General features: G+C 45.3%; 1 protein-coding gene across 2 annotated transcripts in view; it reads right to left on the minus strand.

Annotated features, from left to right (window-relative positions):
• MECR (mitochondrial trans-2-enoyl-CoA reductase) overlaps positions 1-19,786 on the minus strand; it is a 76,846-nt gene that overhangs the window by 27,581 nt on the left and 29,479 nt on the right. For both annotated transcript variants that reach the window (XM_015423949.1, XM_015423948.1), the window contains exons 2-9: positions 16,209-16,306; positions 14,525-14,656; positions 9,811-9,954; positions 7,798-7,900; positions 5,720-5,822; positions 4,179-4,252; positions 2,730-2,790; positions 1,836-1,908 (exon numbers count right to left, since the gene is read on the minus strand). In XM_015423949.1, the coding sequence (XP_015279435.1) occupies positions 1,836-1,908; positions 2,730-2,790; positions 4,179-4,252; positions 5,720-5,822; positions 7,798-7,900; positions 9,811-9,954; positions 14,525-14,656; positions 16,209-16,306 (788 nt within the window). The remainder of the gene's footprint in view (positions 1-1,835; positions 1,909-2,729; positions 2,791-4,178; positions 4,253-5,719; positions 5,823-7,797; positions 7,901-9,810; positions 9,955-14,524; positions 14,657-16,208; positions 16,307-19,786) is intronic.

Here is a 19,786-nt window from a genome sequence, read left to right on the forward strand (position 1 = left end):
AAATTGGCCTATAATTCTTCACATTTGTTGGTTCTTGTCCTTCCTTTGGTATTAATGAAATAATTGCCTCCTTCCAAGAGTCCGGCACCTTCTTACTCTCACGTATTTCATTGGATAAAGCTTCCATGGCCGGAACAATTTCTTCTTTCATTTTTTTATAAAACTTTGCAGTAAATCCGTCCGGTCCTGGCGCTTTCCCCAACTTCGCTTCTTCAATTGCCTTCCTCACTTCTTCTTTTTGAATTTGGCCATTCAGTAATTCAGGTTTCTTTTTTAATTCTTTTTCTTTTTGGGCTATTTTTTCCAACACTTCTGCATATTTTTGGAATTTTTCCTTTTTTTGCTTCACATTTTGAGAGATGAGAATCCCTCTCATCACTGCTTTATATGCATCCCACACCACCTGGATTGGGATCTCTTTGTTCAGATTTTGTTGGAAAAATCGCTTTGTTTCTTCCTTTTTTATCCAACAAATCTTCATTAATTCTCCAAAGAAAGGATTTGTTCCTTTCTATAGAAGTCCATAAAACAGGGTTGTGGTCAGAATTACATCTTGGCAAAATTTCAATTTTATGTGTTTTCATTGACAATTCTTCTGACATCCAAATCATATCAATTCTGGAAAAAGAACAATGTCTATTGGAATAAAAAGTAAAGTCCTTCTGTGTCGGGTTCCATTTCCTCCATACAGGCAGATACCCATCATGTTGACTTGACTAACTTGCTTTAGTTTCAGAGGTGTGTGAAGTGCCATCAGGTTGCAGCCAACTCACAGCAACCCTGGAGAGTTTTCAAGGCAAGAGACATTCAGAGGTGGTTTGCCATTGCCTTCCTCTGCGTAGCAGCTCTGGACTTCCTTGGTGGTCTCCTATCCGAAACTAACCATGGCTGACCCTGCTTAGCTCTCAATACCTGGTGAGATCGAGCTAGCCTGGGCCATCCAAGTCAGGGCAAGGATTATAATACAATATGAAATTTATGGTTTTGTCAGAGACTTTTTTCTGAGATTGGCAATGGCAGAAGGAAGAAAAGGGACACAGAGATAGGAATGTGCATGAGTGCATATGTTTGCAAAAAGGAAGTATGGCCAGTGGCCCAGGGGTGAAGATCCATAAGGAAGAAACAGGGAGATATTGTCCATTTATTGGCTACCAGAAGCACCTTTCAGAGCATTTTTTCTCCCTTGCAAAATCTCCCTACATACTTGAAATATTGTTTTTTTTATTCACCCAACAATGTCAAATAGGATGCAACTAAGCTGGGTCATAAATCTTGGGATTCTAAGAAGCTGCCAGGCTTTGCAATTCATGGCACAGTAACACAACTTTCCAATCCCTGGATGTAGTTAGAAGCCAACTTCCTGTTTTTTCAGTAAGCCTCCTTGGTGCTCTGGCACAGACAGGATATCCTCTTGAAACGCTGGGGTCTTCAGAAAGCTCTCAGCTACTAGCACAGTTTTGGAGGTAGCTGTGTCGGTCTGCAGTAGAAAAGCTGAGTTTGAGTCCCAGTAGCACCTTAAGAGACCAGCAAGGTTTACGGGATATAAGCTTTTGAGAGTCAAAGCTCCCTTCTGACGAATGTATCTGACAAAGGGGGCTTTGACTCTTGAACGCTTAGACACTGGAAATCTTGTTGGTCTTTAACGTGCTACTCGATTCGAATCTAGCTCAGATACTAGGATCAGACTCTGAATGCCAGTGGTAAGCTCAGTCAAAGGAATGTCCTAAAACCTGGGGGCTGCTTTTGCTTGTTTTTATAGACAATCTGAAAGTAGCCTTTTGACATCCTCTTTTGGGCTGCCCTTAGAAACACCAGTAATCCGTGCAACCACTTACTCTGGGCGTTGTCTCTCTTCCACTGGGTCATCCAAAAACCACGAAGCCGTATGTCCTTAAAAATCAGTGCACTCTGCAGAAGCAAGCAGAATTACAGCTCACTGAAGAAGTGTTGGAACAGAGCAGGGGTTCCCAACCTTTCTGAGCTCAGGGGCACCATGTGGCAGGCACAGCCACAAAATAGCTACTGCAGGAGGCGGAGCCAGCCACAAAATGGCTGCTGTCACAGCTTACCTTCAGTCACGCAGTGCTGTGGTGGCAGCAGCTGCCAAAGCAACATTTTCAAAAATCTGCATAGCCAATCAGATCTCCAATGGCCAATCAGAAGCCCTGCTGGGCAAAAGCTTTGCCCACTTTCTAAAAATGCTTAGCAGTCACCACGAAATCTGTGCCATGGCGCCCACAGGCACCACATAGGGGACCCCTGAACTAGATTTTTCTTTAGGAGCCTATTTGAGTCTTAGAACGACATGGTTTCTGGGGTGGTGGTGAGTGGCTGAGCCACAACAAAGGGCAAATACAATGGGAACGAATTCATGCAGGTCGAGCATCGGTGTGACGTAGCAGTCAGTATGTCCCATGAGGAGCACAGAAAGCCAAGTTCATGGCACTCCACCCCCCCAATGACGCTCACTCAGCCTAATCTACCTCACAGGGCTGTTATGAGGATAAAGCAGAGGTGGAGTGAACCACAAATACTGGCCTGCATTCCTTGAGTGGGGCAAATTTTTATTTCTTCCCAGACAAGGGGATTCAGACCCGGGCCTCTCAGATCCTACTCTGATACTCTAGCCAATACAGCCACACTGCAAGAAACACACAAATGGCTATGTGAGAGAGGATAAATAAAGTTTAAAAGAAAGCAAGGGAACCAGAAATCTTACAGCTACTCACCATGGGAATCGTCACAGGCTGCTTTGACATCCCACCATAGGTAACCATGGTCCCTTTATACCTATTGGAGGAGTCAAATGAAGTTAGGGAGCAAAAAGAGACAGACAACCGGTTCCAGACCGCAAGCCTATTCTCTCTGATCAGGCCTTTGGCGTACTCTTCCGGCCAGCTTCCTGAGTTACTGGCCAACTGCCTCCATCTCTATGCCATCTTTGCTCAGTGGGTAACACCTAACAGTGCCATGCAAGTATGACCAACAGCTTCTTCCACCATGGAACCAAGGCTGTCAACATGAGGTTCCCTGAAGGTCCCCCATCCCAACCACTAGCCAGATCCAGACTGGCTTAGCTTCTACAAACCCACCATGTCACATGCTTTCAGACCATGTCCAGGGACCAAATATTGAAATGCTGTTACCACCCCCAAGGATTCACAGTGTAAAAATTAGACACGCAGTGGGAAAGCGAGGCAGGGCAGGAACAAAAAAGCACACTCACCCCCCAAAATTCACATACTTGTGGTCGAAATGAACAAAGTTTGAGTCCAATGGCACCTTTAAGACCAACAAGGTTTTATTTAAGCTGTAAGCTTTCGTACACCTTAAATAAAACATTTTGTTGGTCTTAAAGGTGCCATTGGACTCAAACTTTGTTCTGCTGCTTTAGACCAACACAGCTACCCAACCTGAATCTATCTTTGTGGTCTAAATGTTATCCTTTAAGGAGCCTATTTCTCTTCAGAAAGAACTGTAACAGCTAGAGACTAAAATCTTCAAATCTGCCAAATTTTGCCTGTCTAAAAATGTACTATGCCTGTAGATCCTGGTAGACCCTAAAGGTTCTCTCCTGTAGCCTTAGCCATTGAGGAATACAACCTAGCCAAAAACATTATCTCCCAAGTATCAGTATGTATTTAAAATTGTAAACTCCTTAAGGCACATATCTTCTTGCACAGTGCACCCTTATGTTGCAGCAAAATCTAAAAAGCGAAGGCGTGCAGAGTGGAGTCTTGTGGCTGCTCCGCAGATTGGGAACTGCACTCCCCTGGAGGCACAAAGTTCACATTTTCCTCTCCCATATGCCAGTAAGACAGTTTCCACTGGAATTTCAGTCTCCCTTTAGCAAACGAGGCATTTTTCTGACTGGTCATACCTCTGCAACTTCCAGTGATACCCAAGTTGAGCTTTTGCAATAAAGCTTCAAATGACTGGAAGGTGTTTGAATTGTGAGGTGGATCTCTGCCCCATGAAGGTTTTGTTTTTTTAACAATCCACTTGCTGTAAGATTTTTAGGTCACCCACAACTTTCTTCCCCCCTTCCTGATCAAAAGGGCTCACAAATGACACACCCATCCATTAAAGCTTCCTTTCCCCACTGCAGCTTGGGTGAGTCTGTAACCTCTGAAAAAAGAAAGGCCTCTAGCAAGTAACAGGCAAGCGGCTCGACTTACTGGAGATGGCGCAGCATCTCTGTGGCACTTTTCCCTCCCACAGCATCCAGTGCTAATAGGGGCTTAGGGATTTTCTGGGTAACAAGAGGGAAAAAAAGGTGTTTACAGAGAAACAAGTTAATTTCTCCCATTCCTGTTCTCAAAGGTTTTGCTCATAAGGGAAGAATTAACAAGGTGGTGCTGGAGTATTTACTGACCCAAGAGGCCTCTGATTAGTACTTCCCACCAATTGCTAAATATTTGGTTTGGGGCTGTGCTAGGGGAAAGGGTTTCTAATCTTCCCACCCCAACCACTTTCTTGATTGCCCCCCTGCCCCCACCAGGAAGCTGCTATTTGCCATACGGGTTGGGAAGCCTGTATAGGTAACATACAGGAACATGCACATGTTTTCCTAGCAGGTAAGTGGTAGCTTGAGAGAACGCTGCTGTTGATTTGCATCAGGAGAAGGGCAAATTCCCCAGCCTCATGGCTGCTTTCAGCTCCCCCTACCTTTTTACAGTATGGTTACAGGTCTCCTAAGTCAGTGGTTCCCAACCTTTTCGGAATGGAAGCAAACAATTCCAAATTTACTAGGTGTGGTGACACATCCAGGGCCAGCCCAGGCAAACTATGACCTTGGCATCCATCTAGTCCAGCATTCCATTTTCTACAGCAGCCAACCAGATGTTTTTGAGAAACTAACAAACACGGCACAAAGGGCAGAGCTGCCCCACTATGAAGCCCCAAGCAACTAACATTCTGAAGTATACCACCTTTGCATATGGAGATGACATTCCAGCCTTTGACCACCCTCTTCTTCTCCATTACTCCCTCAAAGTCTCGCTTGGCAATAAGGTTCCCACCCTCTGGGGCCGGGATTCCTGCAGTCTCAAAGGAGATCCACACCCTAGATAGATTTTGCTTGGCAAAGAAGATTAACCAGGGTTGATCACTGTCAAGTCTCCACGAGATTTGACCAAATGCAAAATAAGGCAGCCTCCGGAAAGGAAATTATTTTTGTTCAAGGAGGAGAGGTCTACTGCTGATTATTAGCCAGGAAAGTTAAATGGCAGGTGGGCAACACCACAGGGGCTTAGACCTCTGTGCCCTGTTTGTAGGCCCAGGGATCACTAGGTTGGAATCAGGAAGTAGATGCATCTTTGGTTTGATCCAGCAAAGCTCATCTTATATGGGAGCCGTGAATCAGACTAAGAGTATACAAGATGTTAATCTATGTTTCTGAGCGGGACATAGCAACTACCTAAATACATCTATCTCATCATCACTGGCCACCCCTCAGCATCTTTCTCCAAGACACTGGGCACTTTCACACATGTTGAATAATGCACTTTCAGATTACTTTGCAACTGGATTTCATGTGTGAAATGGGAAAATCCACTTACCAAAAAAATCACAGAAGTGAACAGACAGTGGACTGAAAGTGCATTATTCAGCATGTGTGAATGTGCCCACTGTCAGGGACTGATACTAGATGATCTGATTTGTCATGGTAATTCAGTTTTCCCTTGGTTCCCAAACAAACTTGATTCATGCTTAATACCTGAAGCAAGTCTTTTGTTTCTGGCTTTCTCAATGCCTCTTCTGTGATGACGTGATCAGCCCCAAGGGATTTCAACCTGTCTACAAGCTCCTGGAGGTTGGGTCTGGCAAGGAAGAACAAATAAAAGGGATCCAGATGAAGCTGACACTTGATGTTAACCAGGCCAAGCTGCACAGAAGGAAAGGGAAGGATGTTGTTGGCCCGAAAGGCTTCATTGCTGTGAGAATTCTTGCTCTCATGAGCAGACACCTGCATGCCTACAAGCACTGAGAGAAGAAAGTCATTCTTCTACTCTCCTGCACTCCTGGTATGCTGCGGACCCCACTGCCCGGTTGCTCAGCTGGGCTTCAGGCACATTCTGCTCGAGAAACTGGAATTATAAACACTGGGCAAGACCTTCACAGCACTCTGCTGTGAACATATGAAGCTGCTTTCTACTGAACTGGGCCATTGGGCCATTTAACACAATATTACTTATTCTAACTAGAAATAATTCTCCAAGGTTTTGGCCATTGGAAGGTCTCTCTCAGTATCTTCTCCTCAAGATCCTTTAACTGGAGACGTTGGGGATCGAACCCAAGACCTTGCATGCAAAGCATCTGCTTTACCACTGAGCTATAGCTTTTCTTCCCCAGAAATATCCCTTTTAACCAACATTCCCATGTTCACCTCTGGCTGACGTGACCCAAAGACCGGTACACAGTTGTAAAATTACCAAAAACTATGGAGCCAGAGTGAGACCCTCCCCCATGTTGAGATAAAAGAGCAAATTCTATTTTGCACCACAGCCATGATGATTATTATTAATAGCTGGTGCAATATTAAAAATATTATTACAATATTGTGCGTAGAACAAGTTACTTGGATGCCCTTCTTGCAGGCTTACATTCTGAAACAGAGATAAGGAGTAAAGCAGGAAATTGAAAACAGGAGATGAGCTGGAGTGGAGAAGGGGGAAAAAAGAGACACTGTTCTTCAGATTAAGTACCCAAGGCTTTCCCACGAGGTTTTCAAGGTAAGAGAGGAACAGAGGTGGTTTGCCATTGCCTGCCTCTGCATAGCGACCCCAGACTTTCTTGGTGATCTCCCATCCAAATACTAACCAGGGCTGACCCAGCTTACCTTACAAGATCAGGTTAGCCATGGCCATCCAGGTCAGCCCTGGGAGGCGGGGTGTACGGTACAGCAGCGGGGAGGAGAGGTGCCGCTGGATCGGCACCTCCACGGGGGTTCGGGGGGAACTCCCAGGCCACAGGGCTTTTGAGGGTGAGCCTCTTTTCCTGCTACCTGCAGGGAGATGGAGGCTCCCCTCCGCCCTGACCGTCCCTCCTGCTGACTGTGTCCTCTCAGTGAGGCCATAAGCTATGTTTATCCGGTTAAGCGCAGTAGATCTAGTGGAGGAGCGATGAAGAGCGTGGTCAAGATAAAGACCAACAATGAACTGTGAGTTAAGGAGCGAACTGTGAGTTAAAATGAGCGAATTGTCTTCAGAAGAGAAAATCCCCCCCAAAAAGGAAAAACGTTTTGAGTGATCGGAACTGTGCTGAGAGAGGGACGCCTCTCAGATGCATTTACATAAGCGGAGGGGGGGGGGGAGAGAAACTATTGTAAACGGATACTTTGAAGCGAAATCCCCCCCGAAACCTCTTAAGCAATTGTGCTGGGAGAGGGATGTCTCTCTGACGCTTTAAAAAAAGGGGGGGGGGGGGGAGACATTTCTGAAAGACTTTATTTTTAAGCGTACAGGCCTGTTGTGGGAGATATCCATGAGCATCTAAGCGATTAAACAGCATAAAGCGATTTTCAGAGCTGGGGAGAAAGCGATTGTATATGAAAATAAAGCGTTAAAATGGAGGACACCCCAAAAAAGTTGGCGAAAACAACTCCAAGAAGAAGGGAAGTAGACGTTATTGCACTTATAGCGGAATATATCACTTGCTAAAACATGAGTTGGGAATCCCCCTCCTCGCTAGACTGAAGCAGTTAACTAAGGGAGCTGGACAGGGTCAAAACGCAGGGTGGCTCCAAGACCTCTGAAGAGGCGATTAATCTACAGAGAAGTTCTGCAATACACTCACCTATCTCTGACCACATTTATTGTTTTGATACCCTTGGCTGCAGCAATCTGGATGACAGCCTGTCCCGCTCCGCTGTTGGCTGCGTTTTGAATGACAGCATCTCCTGCAGACAAACAGATGCGGCTCTAGCTTTAAACTTGCTCGTTATCTTTCATTCTCAAAACAGCTGCAGAAGACAGGAAGGAAGGAGTAGCCATACAGTGGAAGAAGAAGAGACTGGATTTATACCCCACCCTTCACTACCTAAAGGAGTTTCAGAGCAGCTTACAATCTCTTTTCCATTCCCCTCCCCACAACAGACACCCAGTGAGGTGGGTGGTGCTAAGAGAGCTCTCTTGAGGACTGCCCTTGAGAGAACAGCTCTGACAGAACTTGTGACTGACCCAAGGTCACACCAGCAGCTGCATGTGGAGGAGTGGGAAATCAAACCCGGTTCTCCCAGATTAGAGTCTGCACTCTTAACCACTACCCCAAACGCCAATTCATCACCATCCTTTATTCCTTATTTGGACGGCCCGATCTAGAAGTGAGGAAGTGGTTCAGTCACCTGGTCACTGCACCAAGATTATTTCTAGCAAGGGAAAAACAACTTGGCTCTTGTTAGTTCTATGGGCAGTGGTGATCGTTAGTATCGACGCTGAGGTTAAAATAATCACTAATTGGTAACAAATGAAAAAGAACCTTCGGGTGTACATGTGATGAGGTGGATGGAGAAGGAGAGCGCACAATGAAGAAGGGAAACGTTTGTGACTGGCAGGACAAAAGGTATTTTATTTATAGCCCGTCTCCTCCTAAAGACTACAGGCATGTAACGTGAGTGTGTGTTTGGGTAAAGTGCCGTCAAGTCACAGCAAACTTATGGCGACCCCCATAAGTTTTTGAAGGCAAGAGATGATGATGATGAAGAGGAGGAGATTGAATTTATACCCCGCCCTTCACTCGGAGTCTGAGTGGCTTACAATCTCCTTTCCCTTCCCCTCCCCACAACAGACACCCTGTGAGGTAGGTGGGGCTGAGAAAGCTCTGAGAGAACAGCTCTGACAGAACTGTGGCTTGCCCAAGGTCATCCAGCAGCTGCAAGTGGAGGAGTGGGGAATCAAACCTGGTTCTCCCAGATTAGAGTCTGCACACTTAACCACTACTCCAAACTGGCAGAAATGAGGTGGCTTGCCATTGCGCCTGCCTCTGCATAGCAGCAACCCTGGACTTCCTTGGTGGTCTCCCATCCAAGTGCTAATCAGGACTGACTTTGCTTAGCTTCCAAAATCTGACAAGTTCAGGCTAAGCTAGGCTATTCAGGCCGCCGGTAAGAACAAACTGCCTTCATTTCTTTCTATTCCCTCTCCATTCCTGGCCACCAAAAGTCACCTGGGGAAGGGGAAGAAATCCTGCACCACATCTGGAAGATGCTTAGGTGCTAGTTTTAGCAAAAGGGGGGGGGGATGAAATGCATAGCCCAGAAGCAGCCACTAAGAGTGCCTTTTCTGCATGGTCTTGCAGCTGAGATTCAACAAGGAGGGCGAGCCAATGTGCTCCTAGTCATCTGTGCTCCCACAGTTCCTCCCGTTGTCCTCACTGAAAATCCCAGCAGCGTTTCCATCCCTGTAAAGTGAGAGCATGTCCCAGCTTTATACAGCTGGTTGCGCAAGTAATAATAAGCTGAGTGTTGTGTGTCTAAAGAATCCCGCACAGGGAGCCCTGGTCGTTCCGGAAGGGGGCACACAATGATCACTGCTGCTCCTTCTCAGCATCTGGCTCTGCCTCAAGGGCCCCTTGGTAATAACAGCAGCTTTGTTGACCAGAGCTATGTTGTTATGAGCAACTCTCCTCCCTCCCCACACCTTAAACTAAAACCATCAGTTCCTTTTGTCACCCGATGCTTCTGCTATAGCCACACAGGTACCCAAGTAACAAATCAACCACTGGTTCTTGTCCCCAAAGCTAGAGAAAATAATACTTGGCCAAGGATTCACTTAAAAAAGAAAGAAAGCCAGAGCTCTGCCAAATACCTACCCGGTTTCAAGGTCACAAAGTCGGACAGCATCCGAAAAGCTGTGCAGGGGTTGACTCCCAAGGTGGCTGCGCTCAACAGTGGGATATCTGGGGGCATTTTCAGCAGCTTCTCCTCCTCGAATACTGCCTCTGTTCGCCAGGTCCCTGAAGCACAGGATGAGGCACAAGACCAATTTAGAAGCTGCTGTAACTAACCAGTTACAAATTTCCAAGTTTAAAAAAAAGGTCTAAGAGAAACACATTAAAGGCTCCGGAAGTAAAAGATCATGAGAATGTGTGTGTTGTTCTGATTAACTGTGGCTGTAGGAAGCACCGTGACCCCTGGGTTTTGACCACTGATCCAACATGACTTCTCTTATGTTCTTATCATGTGTGCCAACAACAGTAATGTTGTTTCTTTCTCTGCCTTTAGACGAGTTAATTATTATCATATGGCAGTGGGTGTAGCATAGACAGGAGATCCTAAGCTTCTCTGTCAGCTTGAAGTTCTAGCTCTTTTTTTGGCGAGTTAGGTTTATTTTTTTGGGCTGAGAGCTCTGTGACTGGCCCAAGGTCACCCAGCTGGCTGCAAGTAGAGGAGTGGGGAATCACACCTGGTTCTCCAGATTCGAGTCCACTACTCTTAACCACTACACCTAACTGGCTGTGTTTTAGACAGCTAATGAAGGCTCAAGCTTTGCTTAAGTCCCAGATATATCTCTTGGAGTCATTCTTTAGGATGTTTTTGAGCAGGATCTTGGGTCTCAAATCCAAACAACCCCTCATAAGAGAAAAAAAGAAGAGATTGGATTTATACCATGCCCTTCACTACCCAAAGGAGTCTCAGAGTAGCTTACAAACTCCTTTCCCTTCCCCTCCCCACAACAGACACCCTGTGAGGTAGGTGGGGCTGAGAGAGCTCTGAGAGAAACTGCTCTTTTCAAGAACAGCTGTGCCAGAACTATGGCTTGCCCAAGGTCATCCAGCAGGTGCAAGTGGAGGAGTGGGGAATCAAACCCAGTTCTCCCAGAATAGAGTCCATGTACTCCGGCTTTGAAACGGAGATGAGCACCGCAACCCTAGAGTCGGACTCGACTGGCTTTCGAGCAAGGGAACCTTTACTTTACTTAACCACTACACCATACTGGCTCTCAAGAGGGCAAATGTGAAGTTCTGTCTAGTACACTGGTATCCCTCTCTTCCTCTGAAAAGCTCAGAGAGGTACATGGGTCTATATCATTTCATGCACAGTACAGCCCTGTGATATACACATGAACACATATGAAGCTGCCATATTCTGAATATTGACCATCAAGGTCAATAATTGTTTTCTCAGACTGGCAGCAGCTCTCCAAGGTCTCAGGCAGAGGCCTTTCACATCACCTACTGCCAGATCCTTTAACTGGAGATGCCAGGGATTGACATAAGACCGTCTGCATGCCAAGCAGATGCTCTACCCAGGGCTATTTTTGGGCAGGAACGCACAGGAACGGAGTTCCAGCTGGCTTCAGAGTTGGCCACGCCCACTACAGCCAAAACCTCTACATGCGTGGATACAGAGAGAAGGCCTGGAGAGCAACCCGCCAGCAACTCCGAGGCAGGTGGGCTAGGGTGCCTCCCCGTGCCTTCCCCAGCCTGTCCAAGGACCGGCTTTCCCGGGCTCCCTGCAGCCACGTGGCACCCAGGCAGGCCAAGGAAAGGCAGTTTAAACTGCCTTCCCTTCCCTTCCTGGGCAAACCAAGGGAATGTATGGGGTGTGGCTTAATATGCGAATGAGTTTCTGCTGTTGGATGTGGCCTATTATGCTAATGAGTTCCTGCTGGGCTTTTTCTACAAAAAAAGCCCTGGCTCTACCACTGAGCCACGACCCTGGCCCTAAGTGCCCCCCCTCCAAGAGAATCATGGCCCAGTGGGGATTGCATGCCAGGCCTCCCAGATGCTGGTATGACTCTGAACACTGTACCACACCACCAAAAGACATTAAGGTTCTCTGGTTGGAATCCATCATGCCCTACAGCCTACTCGGATTCTGCAAGTCGACCAGGGAGGCACTGCCTGAATGGTTTCCAGCAGTTGCTGTCTTCACCTGGAGCATATTGAAGTAGTAAAGCCCCCAAATCCTATTACTTGAGATCGCCGTGACAAAATTGGTGATATGGAAGAAGCTGGAATGAGCCAAACACAGCCGCTTCACTTCTGACAGCAGCAACAATAAAGAACGCTGCCCCAGGTGTCTTTTATGCCCTTCACAATTTCATTTCTCTGGCATGAAGAATTCGCCCTTGTGAGCTCATTTTTGAAAATGCAGGCATTAGAGTGAGAGACAGCAGGCACAGGCTTGGGACTCCACAGATCAGGTCCGGATTCCCAGGCCTGCAATAGCTTTTCTGAACATGCTAGAAAAGTTGTTTTCCATCAGAGCAAGAAGGGTATGCTGCTTCCTACAGCCACTGTTCATCGGAACAACACACGTTTGCATGTTTAAAAAGTTGCAAGTCAGACATCACTGCAAACGTTGTCATCAATCTGCCCATTAGCTGGGCAGTCAGCGTTCAGACAACACAAGAAAACTGGGCTTTGCTGGCTGGCATCAAACAAGGGTCGGTAGCTGTTTTGTGAACTGCAGTTTGTATTCACTGCAGTTTGCTACAACATTTGAACAGCCCCACCTCCTCTTCTCAGTATTTTAGTGTTAATTTTACATTGTGGACCCTCAGGAGAGGGAATAACGTTCTAATATTTGGTCCCAAGAGATCTCTAGATGGCACATGAAGTAGCCCCCATGCTACAGATAAGTGGGTCTAGGTCTGGTCAATGCCTGGGTGGAACCACAGACATCCAGTGTGCTGTGCTGCAGCCATTACAGTGTCAGACTAGGATCCAGGAGACCCAGGTTGGAATCCCCGCTCTGCCATGGAACCTTGCTGGCTTCCTTTCACACACTTCCCCTAACTTACCTCATTGGGTTGTCATGCAGATAAAATATAAGCTGCTTTGGGTCCCCATTTGCATTTATTTGTATCCTGTTTTGCTCCCCAAGTTGAGACTCAAAGCGGCTTAAGAATATCATTCTCTCCTTCTCTGTTTTCTAACAACAACAACCCTGTGAGGTAGGTCAGGCTGAAAGTATATGAAGGGCCCACTAGGGAGAAAGGCAGGGTAAGAAATGAAGTAAATAAAAACTATCACAAGGCTGTGTCGAGTCTTATGATGGAAGGGTAGGAGAGAAAGCCAATACTGCTAAATAGTGAACTCCCCCAGCTCTGGTGGTACAGCCCAAACACTTCTGTCAGAAATAGGCCCAAGTAACCTGCTCAAAGGCTGCAAAAGGATTATGTGGCAGGTCTCCAAGAGTCAAGTCCAACACACCATCCACTAAAGGACATGACCTTAGCCAGGATTTTGTGGCTTGTGGGGCTGAAGTTCTCAGTAGAATTGATTTTAAACTGTTTTAATTCTGAATTTTGTATTTTGTAATTTTGTATACTGTACGCACTTAGTGCCCTATGTGAGCCGCCCTGAGCCCGTTCGTGGGGAGGGCGGGGTATAAATGCAATAAAATAAATAAAAATAAAAGCCATTTAGCCTATAGAAAGCTGTTACCAGGTTAGATCGCTAAATTGCAAGCAGTCAGCCACTTTAGATGACAGTTCTCAGCTGCTGCACGTTAATCACTTCTGCCAGCCTAGGCAACAATTCTGATAACAAGCTGGCAGCTGGGGGTGATGACTTCTGTAGTCAAGAAAGCTAACACTTAGGCAGAAAGACTCTCTTAAAGGAGACCAGTTTCTTGACAAGGAGTTAGAAGGGATCCTAGAGGCCACCTACTCCAACCCCCTTGCTCAGTGCGGGAATTAGTCAGCTACAGCACCCCAGTCTGCTTAAAATTTTAAAAATGTTTTTAAATGATTTTAAAAAGCATTTACATGATAAATTCTTGTGGGGCTATGCCTTTAAGAAAGGGGGTGGAGCCCCAAAAGTCCCTCTGTAGCTACAGGCCTGCTAAAGGACACTGGATCTCCCTTCTTATATGCCCACATTCTCAATCAATGGGAAGGATGAAGAGGTTGCTAACCTATCTTCTGACATTCTCAAGCTGTGGCTGAAGACAGTGCACCAGGTGCTGGAAATCTCTGCAGATGAATTAGGCTGGGAAAAATCAGGGAAGTCCTTGAGAGGGGGGAGCTAAATCTGAGTCCAGTAGCACCTCAGAGACTAACGAGGTTTTGGAGAGTCAACGCTCCCTTTGTCACATACAGATAGGAATGGTGTTCCCCAAGACCTTATATCCCAGTTGGAAGGTTGGGGGGGGGGGTGTTACAAAGAAGGCAGTCAGGACACAAAGGTGCCATATGCATATTCATCAAGCTGATTACAATGCACACTGCACTTCTGCATCCTGACTCCCTTCTTTTCAACACTCCTCCTTTTGACTGGGATATAAGGACTCGGGGATCTCCATTCAGACTTGTATCTGATGACGGGAGCTTTGACTTTAGAATGCTTATACTCCTCCAAATATTGCTGGTCTCTGTGGAGCCACTGGACTCAAATTTAGCTCTTCTACTACAGATCAACATGGTTACCTTCCTGAAACTGTCCTAAGGGAAGGGGGAGGGAAGGAAGTGTTTGTTTTCTTTTCTTCACAACTTACCTGTGGGGAAGATATTCCAGTTCTTTTTTTGGTTTTGCCTTACGTATTTTAAAATATTTTTTAAATATTAATTCCACTCACCGAGTCCTGCATCTGCTGGTATCACCAAGTCACCTGGCTTCAGAGAGGTCACGTTACTGCCAATCTGCACCACTTGTCCAACTCCTTCATTCCCCCCAACCGCAGGGAAGTCTGGGACAACCGCGTACGACCCTGCAACGTGATCAGAACTAAATTACCCTTTTCCCTCTCACTTTTCTGTCAGGGTGGTATCTGTGGTTCCCTCTCCCCATTTTAATGAGCGAGGAGGGTTAGGCTGAGTGAGGTTCACTGGCCCAAGGTCACTCGGTTAAATTTCAATGGCAGAATAGGGATATAAAGGTAGGTCTTTGCCCTGACCTGGATAGCCCAGGCAAGCTTGATCTCATCAGATCTCAGAAGCTGAGCAGGGTCAATTCTGGGCAAGTACTTGGATGGGAGACCTCCCTGCAATACCAGCAGTCGGGAGGACAGGGGCAGGCTTTACTCAGCCACCTCTCTGAATATCCTCCAGGCCTCACCAGAGTCTGCCCTGACTTCCAGGTGCGCGCGCGCGCACACACACAAAGGTTGGTCTTTGTGGTCCTGGAACAACCACTGCACTCTGAGTGCCACGAATCTCCAAGCAATTGTTGGCTTTAAAGTGCTCTCCAGGGTTGCTTTGGATAATGGTTTCTATAACAAGATCCATGGACTTTGCTGCTTCTGCATCATGGTGCCACTCACATATTCCTCCCTTGTCCCCCACCCAAACTTTTGTTCTTGGGGGCTGCAAGACAGTATAAGGGCAAAGAGAAGATGTTACAATGGGATAGGGGAATCTGCAGAAACTGCCACCCCACCTTCCACAGCCTTCAGAACAGCATGGCTGGACATACCTTTCTTTGGTAACTATAAAAAGATTCCATCTCTTGGCCAACCCCATTAACAGCTTATGCAAAAATGGGGAGTGCTGACAAGTCACAGCCAACTTATGGTGAGCCCTGTAGGGCTCTCAGACAAGAGACATTCAGAAGTAGTTTTGCCATTGCCTGCCTCTGCAGAGCACCCCTTGATTTCCTTGGTGGTCTCCCATCTGAATACTAACCAGGGCTGACCCTGCTTTGCTTCCAAGAGCTGACAAGATCTGGCCAACCTGGGCCATCCAGAGTCAGGGCAGCTTATAAAGATAAATGAATATGCTGCAGATGTATTCGCTGCATCTCTGTACTTTGCAGCCAAGCATCCCATTGTTTTCACACTTGTTCACACATTGCAACACATGCATAGTACTTTTGGACAATCTGTTGTATTTTTTTAAAAGTAGCATCTGAAGCAGCTCTTTAGAAAACTTCTGGTTTCCAGAGAGGCACAGTGGCTATTACAGTAAAACAGGAATGGCCAAGAAAGAGTCAGTTCCTATAAATCTGTGTGTGACCTCAGCCGGCATGGTGTTCAGCTTGGACAAAGTGTTTTGACTGCAGGAGTTTGGCAGCCGCATGCAGAAAATTCACTTTATGAGTGGTCTGCCTTCCTTGCTGAGAATGGAAGGCAGATTTCAAAAGTCCCAGGTGCCATCCCTGGCAATCTTCAAAGGAGTTCATGTAGCAGGTGTTAGAAAAATGTCTCTTTGCCTGAGACCCTGGACAGCTGCTGCAAGTCCGAGTAGACAATACTTAGCTAAATGAGTGAGGATCTGACTCTGTGCAAAGCAATACACACATGCACATACACACACACTAATTACCTTGAATCATATTAATGTCTGATGGATTGATAGGTGCTGCAAGCATTCTTACGTGGACCCCAGAAGCTCCCAGCTCAGGCAAACTGACATCTTTTAACCTGGAAGGAAAGGCACACCAAAAACTCATTATTATTTTTATTTATTAAATTCAGTTTCTAGACTGTCCCTCTGCAAACAGGGCTCAAGGTGGGGTACAATCCAATTTTCAAAATTCTCCTTCTCCCCCCCCCCCCCCAAAAAAAGCATTTCCCAATTTTTTCATTGCTGTTTATTTGCTCCTTTAAGGCCATATCACATGGACATATATGAAGCTGCCTTACACTGAATCGGACCATTGGTCCATTAAGGTCAGTATTGTCTACTTGAGATTGACAGTGGCTCTCCAAGTCTTGGAAGTGTTTTTTATCACTTACTGCCTGATCCTTTTAACTAGAGATGCTGGGAATGGAAACCTGGACCTTCTGCATGCCAAGCAGATGCTCTACCACTGAGCCACAGCCCCATCCTTACTCCAGCATCCATCTGCTTCAGCCTCTCACGTGGAGGAAAATGAAAGTCCTAGTTTCCTTCTCCCTTTTATACCTGCGGCAGCCTGGCCATTTCTGCAGGACCATCAGCCAAACCGTTATGGGCTTCAACCTCCTATTTGAGAAATCATTTTCATATATGACAAGGTGGAACTTCAAGATGAACACGGGGAGATGCCAGTTGGCATATTAAAGCCATTTTGCTGACCTTCACCCTTTATAAAAGGAAGCCTGAACTTCTCCCCCCCCCCCTTTCATTTTGGAAAACAAAATAATAGTATAGAAAGGATATAGAAAGAAAAAGAGGGATTATATAACATAATGGTGTATATCAAGGATAATTTTATATCACTTATACTAATAGCCAAGTCGCCCAGTGAGTGCGGATCGCTAAATCCGCGCTCAGGGGTGACCTGGGGGGCAGGGAGATTTTTGTGCACTCTTGGGGCAGTCCCCAGGGGTGCACAAAAATCCTAAAACTTGAAAAATCTTTCGGGGGATGTTTAAATCCCCCCGAAAGTACAAGAGCGTTCCGTGCGCATGCGCATCAGTGTTGCCTCTCACCATCCGGGATCACAGAATCTAGGATGTCAAGCTTGAGTGACTTGGGTAGAAGGAAATGAACTTCCACTGAGGACTGGCACTAGGCAGACAACAAGACCTGTTTGGTGTCTTGTTCCCTGAATGAGTTATTACTGGTTATTGCCAAACTGACTTTTGGGTCAAGATTGAACCTCTGGTTCTGACTGTTTTCAGAGTTTTGATCCCCAAGGGAACAGAATCTGAGTAATTGTGTGGGCAAAATAGGTCCCAAAGTGATCCTTCTGTGTTAACAGTGGCTTGATTTTTTTCAGATAGATATGGCTGTGTTTTATAATTCAACACTTGTTCCAATGGATGACTGAGAGGTTTTGCAGCTTCTGTGGAAATGTCATTTATGCCTTAAGTGTGGCAAGATTAAGATAACATTGTAAATAATTTAAATAAAAATTAACTGTTAACTTATATTTTAAAGTATATACTATACTATTCGCTATCTCAGTTGATTGGTATAGATCAAACCATGGTTGGAAACATCAGATTAATAAGTGATTATTTTAAAAAAAACTTTTGCAGTCAAATGTGACAGTTCAGTTTCATTAAAGGTAAAGGTTCCCTTGCTCAAAAGCCAGTCGAATCTGACTCTAGGGTTGCGGTGCTCATCTCTGTTTCAAAGCCGAAGAGCCAGTGCTGTCCGAAGACGTTTCCGTGGTCATGTGGCCGGCATGACTAAACACCAAGGTGCACGGAACGCTGTTACCTTCCCACCGAAGTGGTACCTATTTATCTACTTTATTATCATAGTGTTTTGAGGAGGCAAGTAATGTGGTCAGGCAGATTAGTGTATGCCTGGGGGTGTTGGGCAATTTACAATCCAAAACCACAGACTGCAGGCTTTCACATTATTTGAATGACGTTTCTTAATGACATCTAAACATTCTAGCAAAAGTTGGATTCTCTTTGTCTAGATGAGGGTTCTAGTAGAAATAAGGAGAAAATTAAGAGATTGGTGGATTCTTTTATTTCCACATTTATATTTTACTGAAAGCCTGCAGTCTGTGGTTTGGATTGTAAATTGCCCGGCACCTCCAGGCATACGCTATTCTGTCTGTTCATATTATTTGAAAGCAAGTCCCACTGAATTCAGTGGTGCTTACGCCCCTGTACTTGTGTATGAGATCATGTTCTTCACACTGCCTCACATTCATGCCTGGATGGAAAAGAAGGGAAAGCCTAATTTAATTGATGGAGGCAAAGGTACAGAAGTTATTCTTGTTCTTTTCCTGCCTAGAGAGAATGTGCCGTAGGCGTGAACATCACAGTATTGCACAGATATATGATGATAAGCCCCAGTGAACTTGGTTACAGTTCAATCCAATGCATGTCTGTTTGAAAGCAAATCCTGCCAAGTTTCTCTCTCTCTCTGCACAATTCTGGCTCTCTCCTCCCAGGCAGGGATATGTGCTGTCTGTGGAGAAGCTTCATTGCCTCAAACACAATACCATATAAGAGATGTCTGATAGGTTAGGTTTTCAAGGTACCTCTGGTGATGGTCTTTATTTTAAATTTCTCTTCAACTTTACATGCTTCTCAACACTGACTGATAATGTTGACATTGATGATGATCACTGTGTTTTGGAACCTAATTTTTAAAAGATGCATGTTATGACTGATCTACATAATATAATGTAACAGGTAAAAGAGTGCCTAAAAGTGGTGCCTTCACATACCGTGGCTTCTACATGTCCATTCAGACTTAGACAGATATGCTGCAGAGGTAGAAAAGTATTTGTTGAATATATGTATGTTTGTACAGTTTCTGCTAAGCACTGTCTGAACTGCAAGAAGAACTCTTTAATTGATCTCAGAGTTCTTGTACAATAGAAAATTTGACTGCCATATGAAAATCCAGAGACGTCATGAGTGTATTTCAGATCAAGAAAAATTCAGAATAACGTTAGTTGTTTAATCATAATAGCCACACAAGAGTGTGTTCCAAAACATGAATGTTGCTTCATATTTATAAATGTTATACCTCATTCTCATGGTTAGGAAGAGAATGTGTGGAGAGAGCTTTTACTTTCTGCAGTTGACATAACCCCATGTGTTTTCCTTTGCTTAATCACAACCCGAGGGTAGAGGACTGTTGATATGTAATGATGTCCTTAGTTGTTGAAACAATGTGGGTGAATTATGGACAAGTAACATTTTGTACTCATTTCATGCATGACTAGCTTATTACCAAAGTTCTGTCACTTTGGAAATCAGTAAAGACGTTGAAGTAGCATGCCAAAGGACATGGAAAGGGTTGCATAGTGAAATGTGTATCTGTTCCCGTGATACTTGTGAAATCCAAAAAAAAATTAACTTCTGAAAATGTGCTCCACTGAGTTGTTTAGTTTTACTAACTTTGTTTGTCTGCCTCTAATATTTAACCAAATTGTGCTACTGAAAATTGCCAGCTAAACTGCTTTAAAGAGATACTTTTCATGTTAAGATGTCCTTTACAAT

The sequence above is a fragment of the Gekko japonicus genome, unplaced genomic scaffold (assembly GCF_001447785.1).
Source record: "Gekko japonicus isolate JY-2015 unplaced genomic scaffold, Gekko_japonicus_V1.1 scaffold344, whole genome shotgun sequence".
Taxonomy (NCBI): Eukaryota; Metazoa; Chordata; class Lepidosauria; order Squamata; family Gekkonidae; genus Gekko; species Gekko japonicus.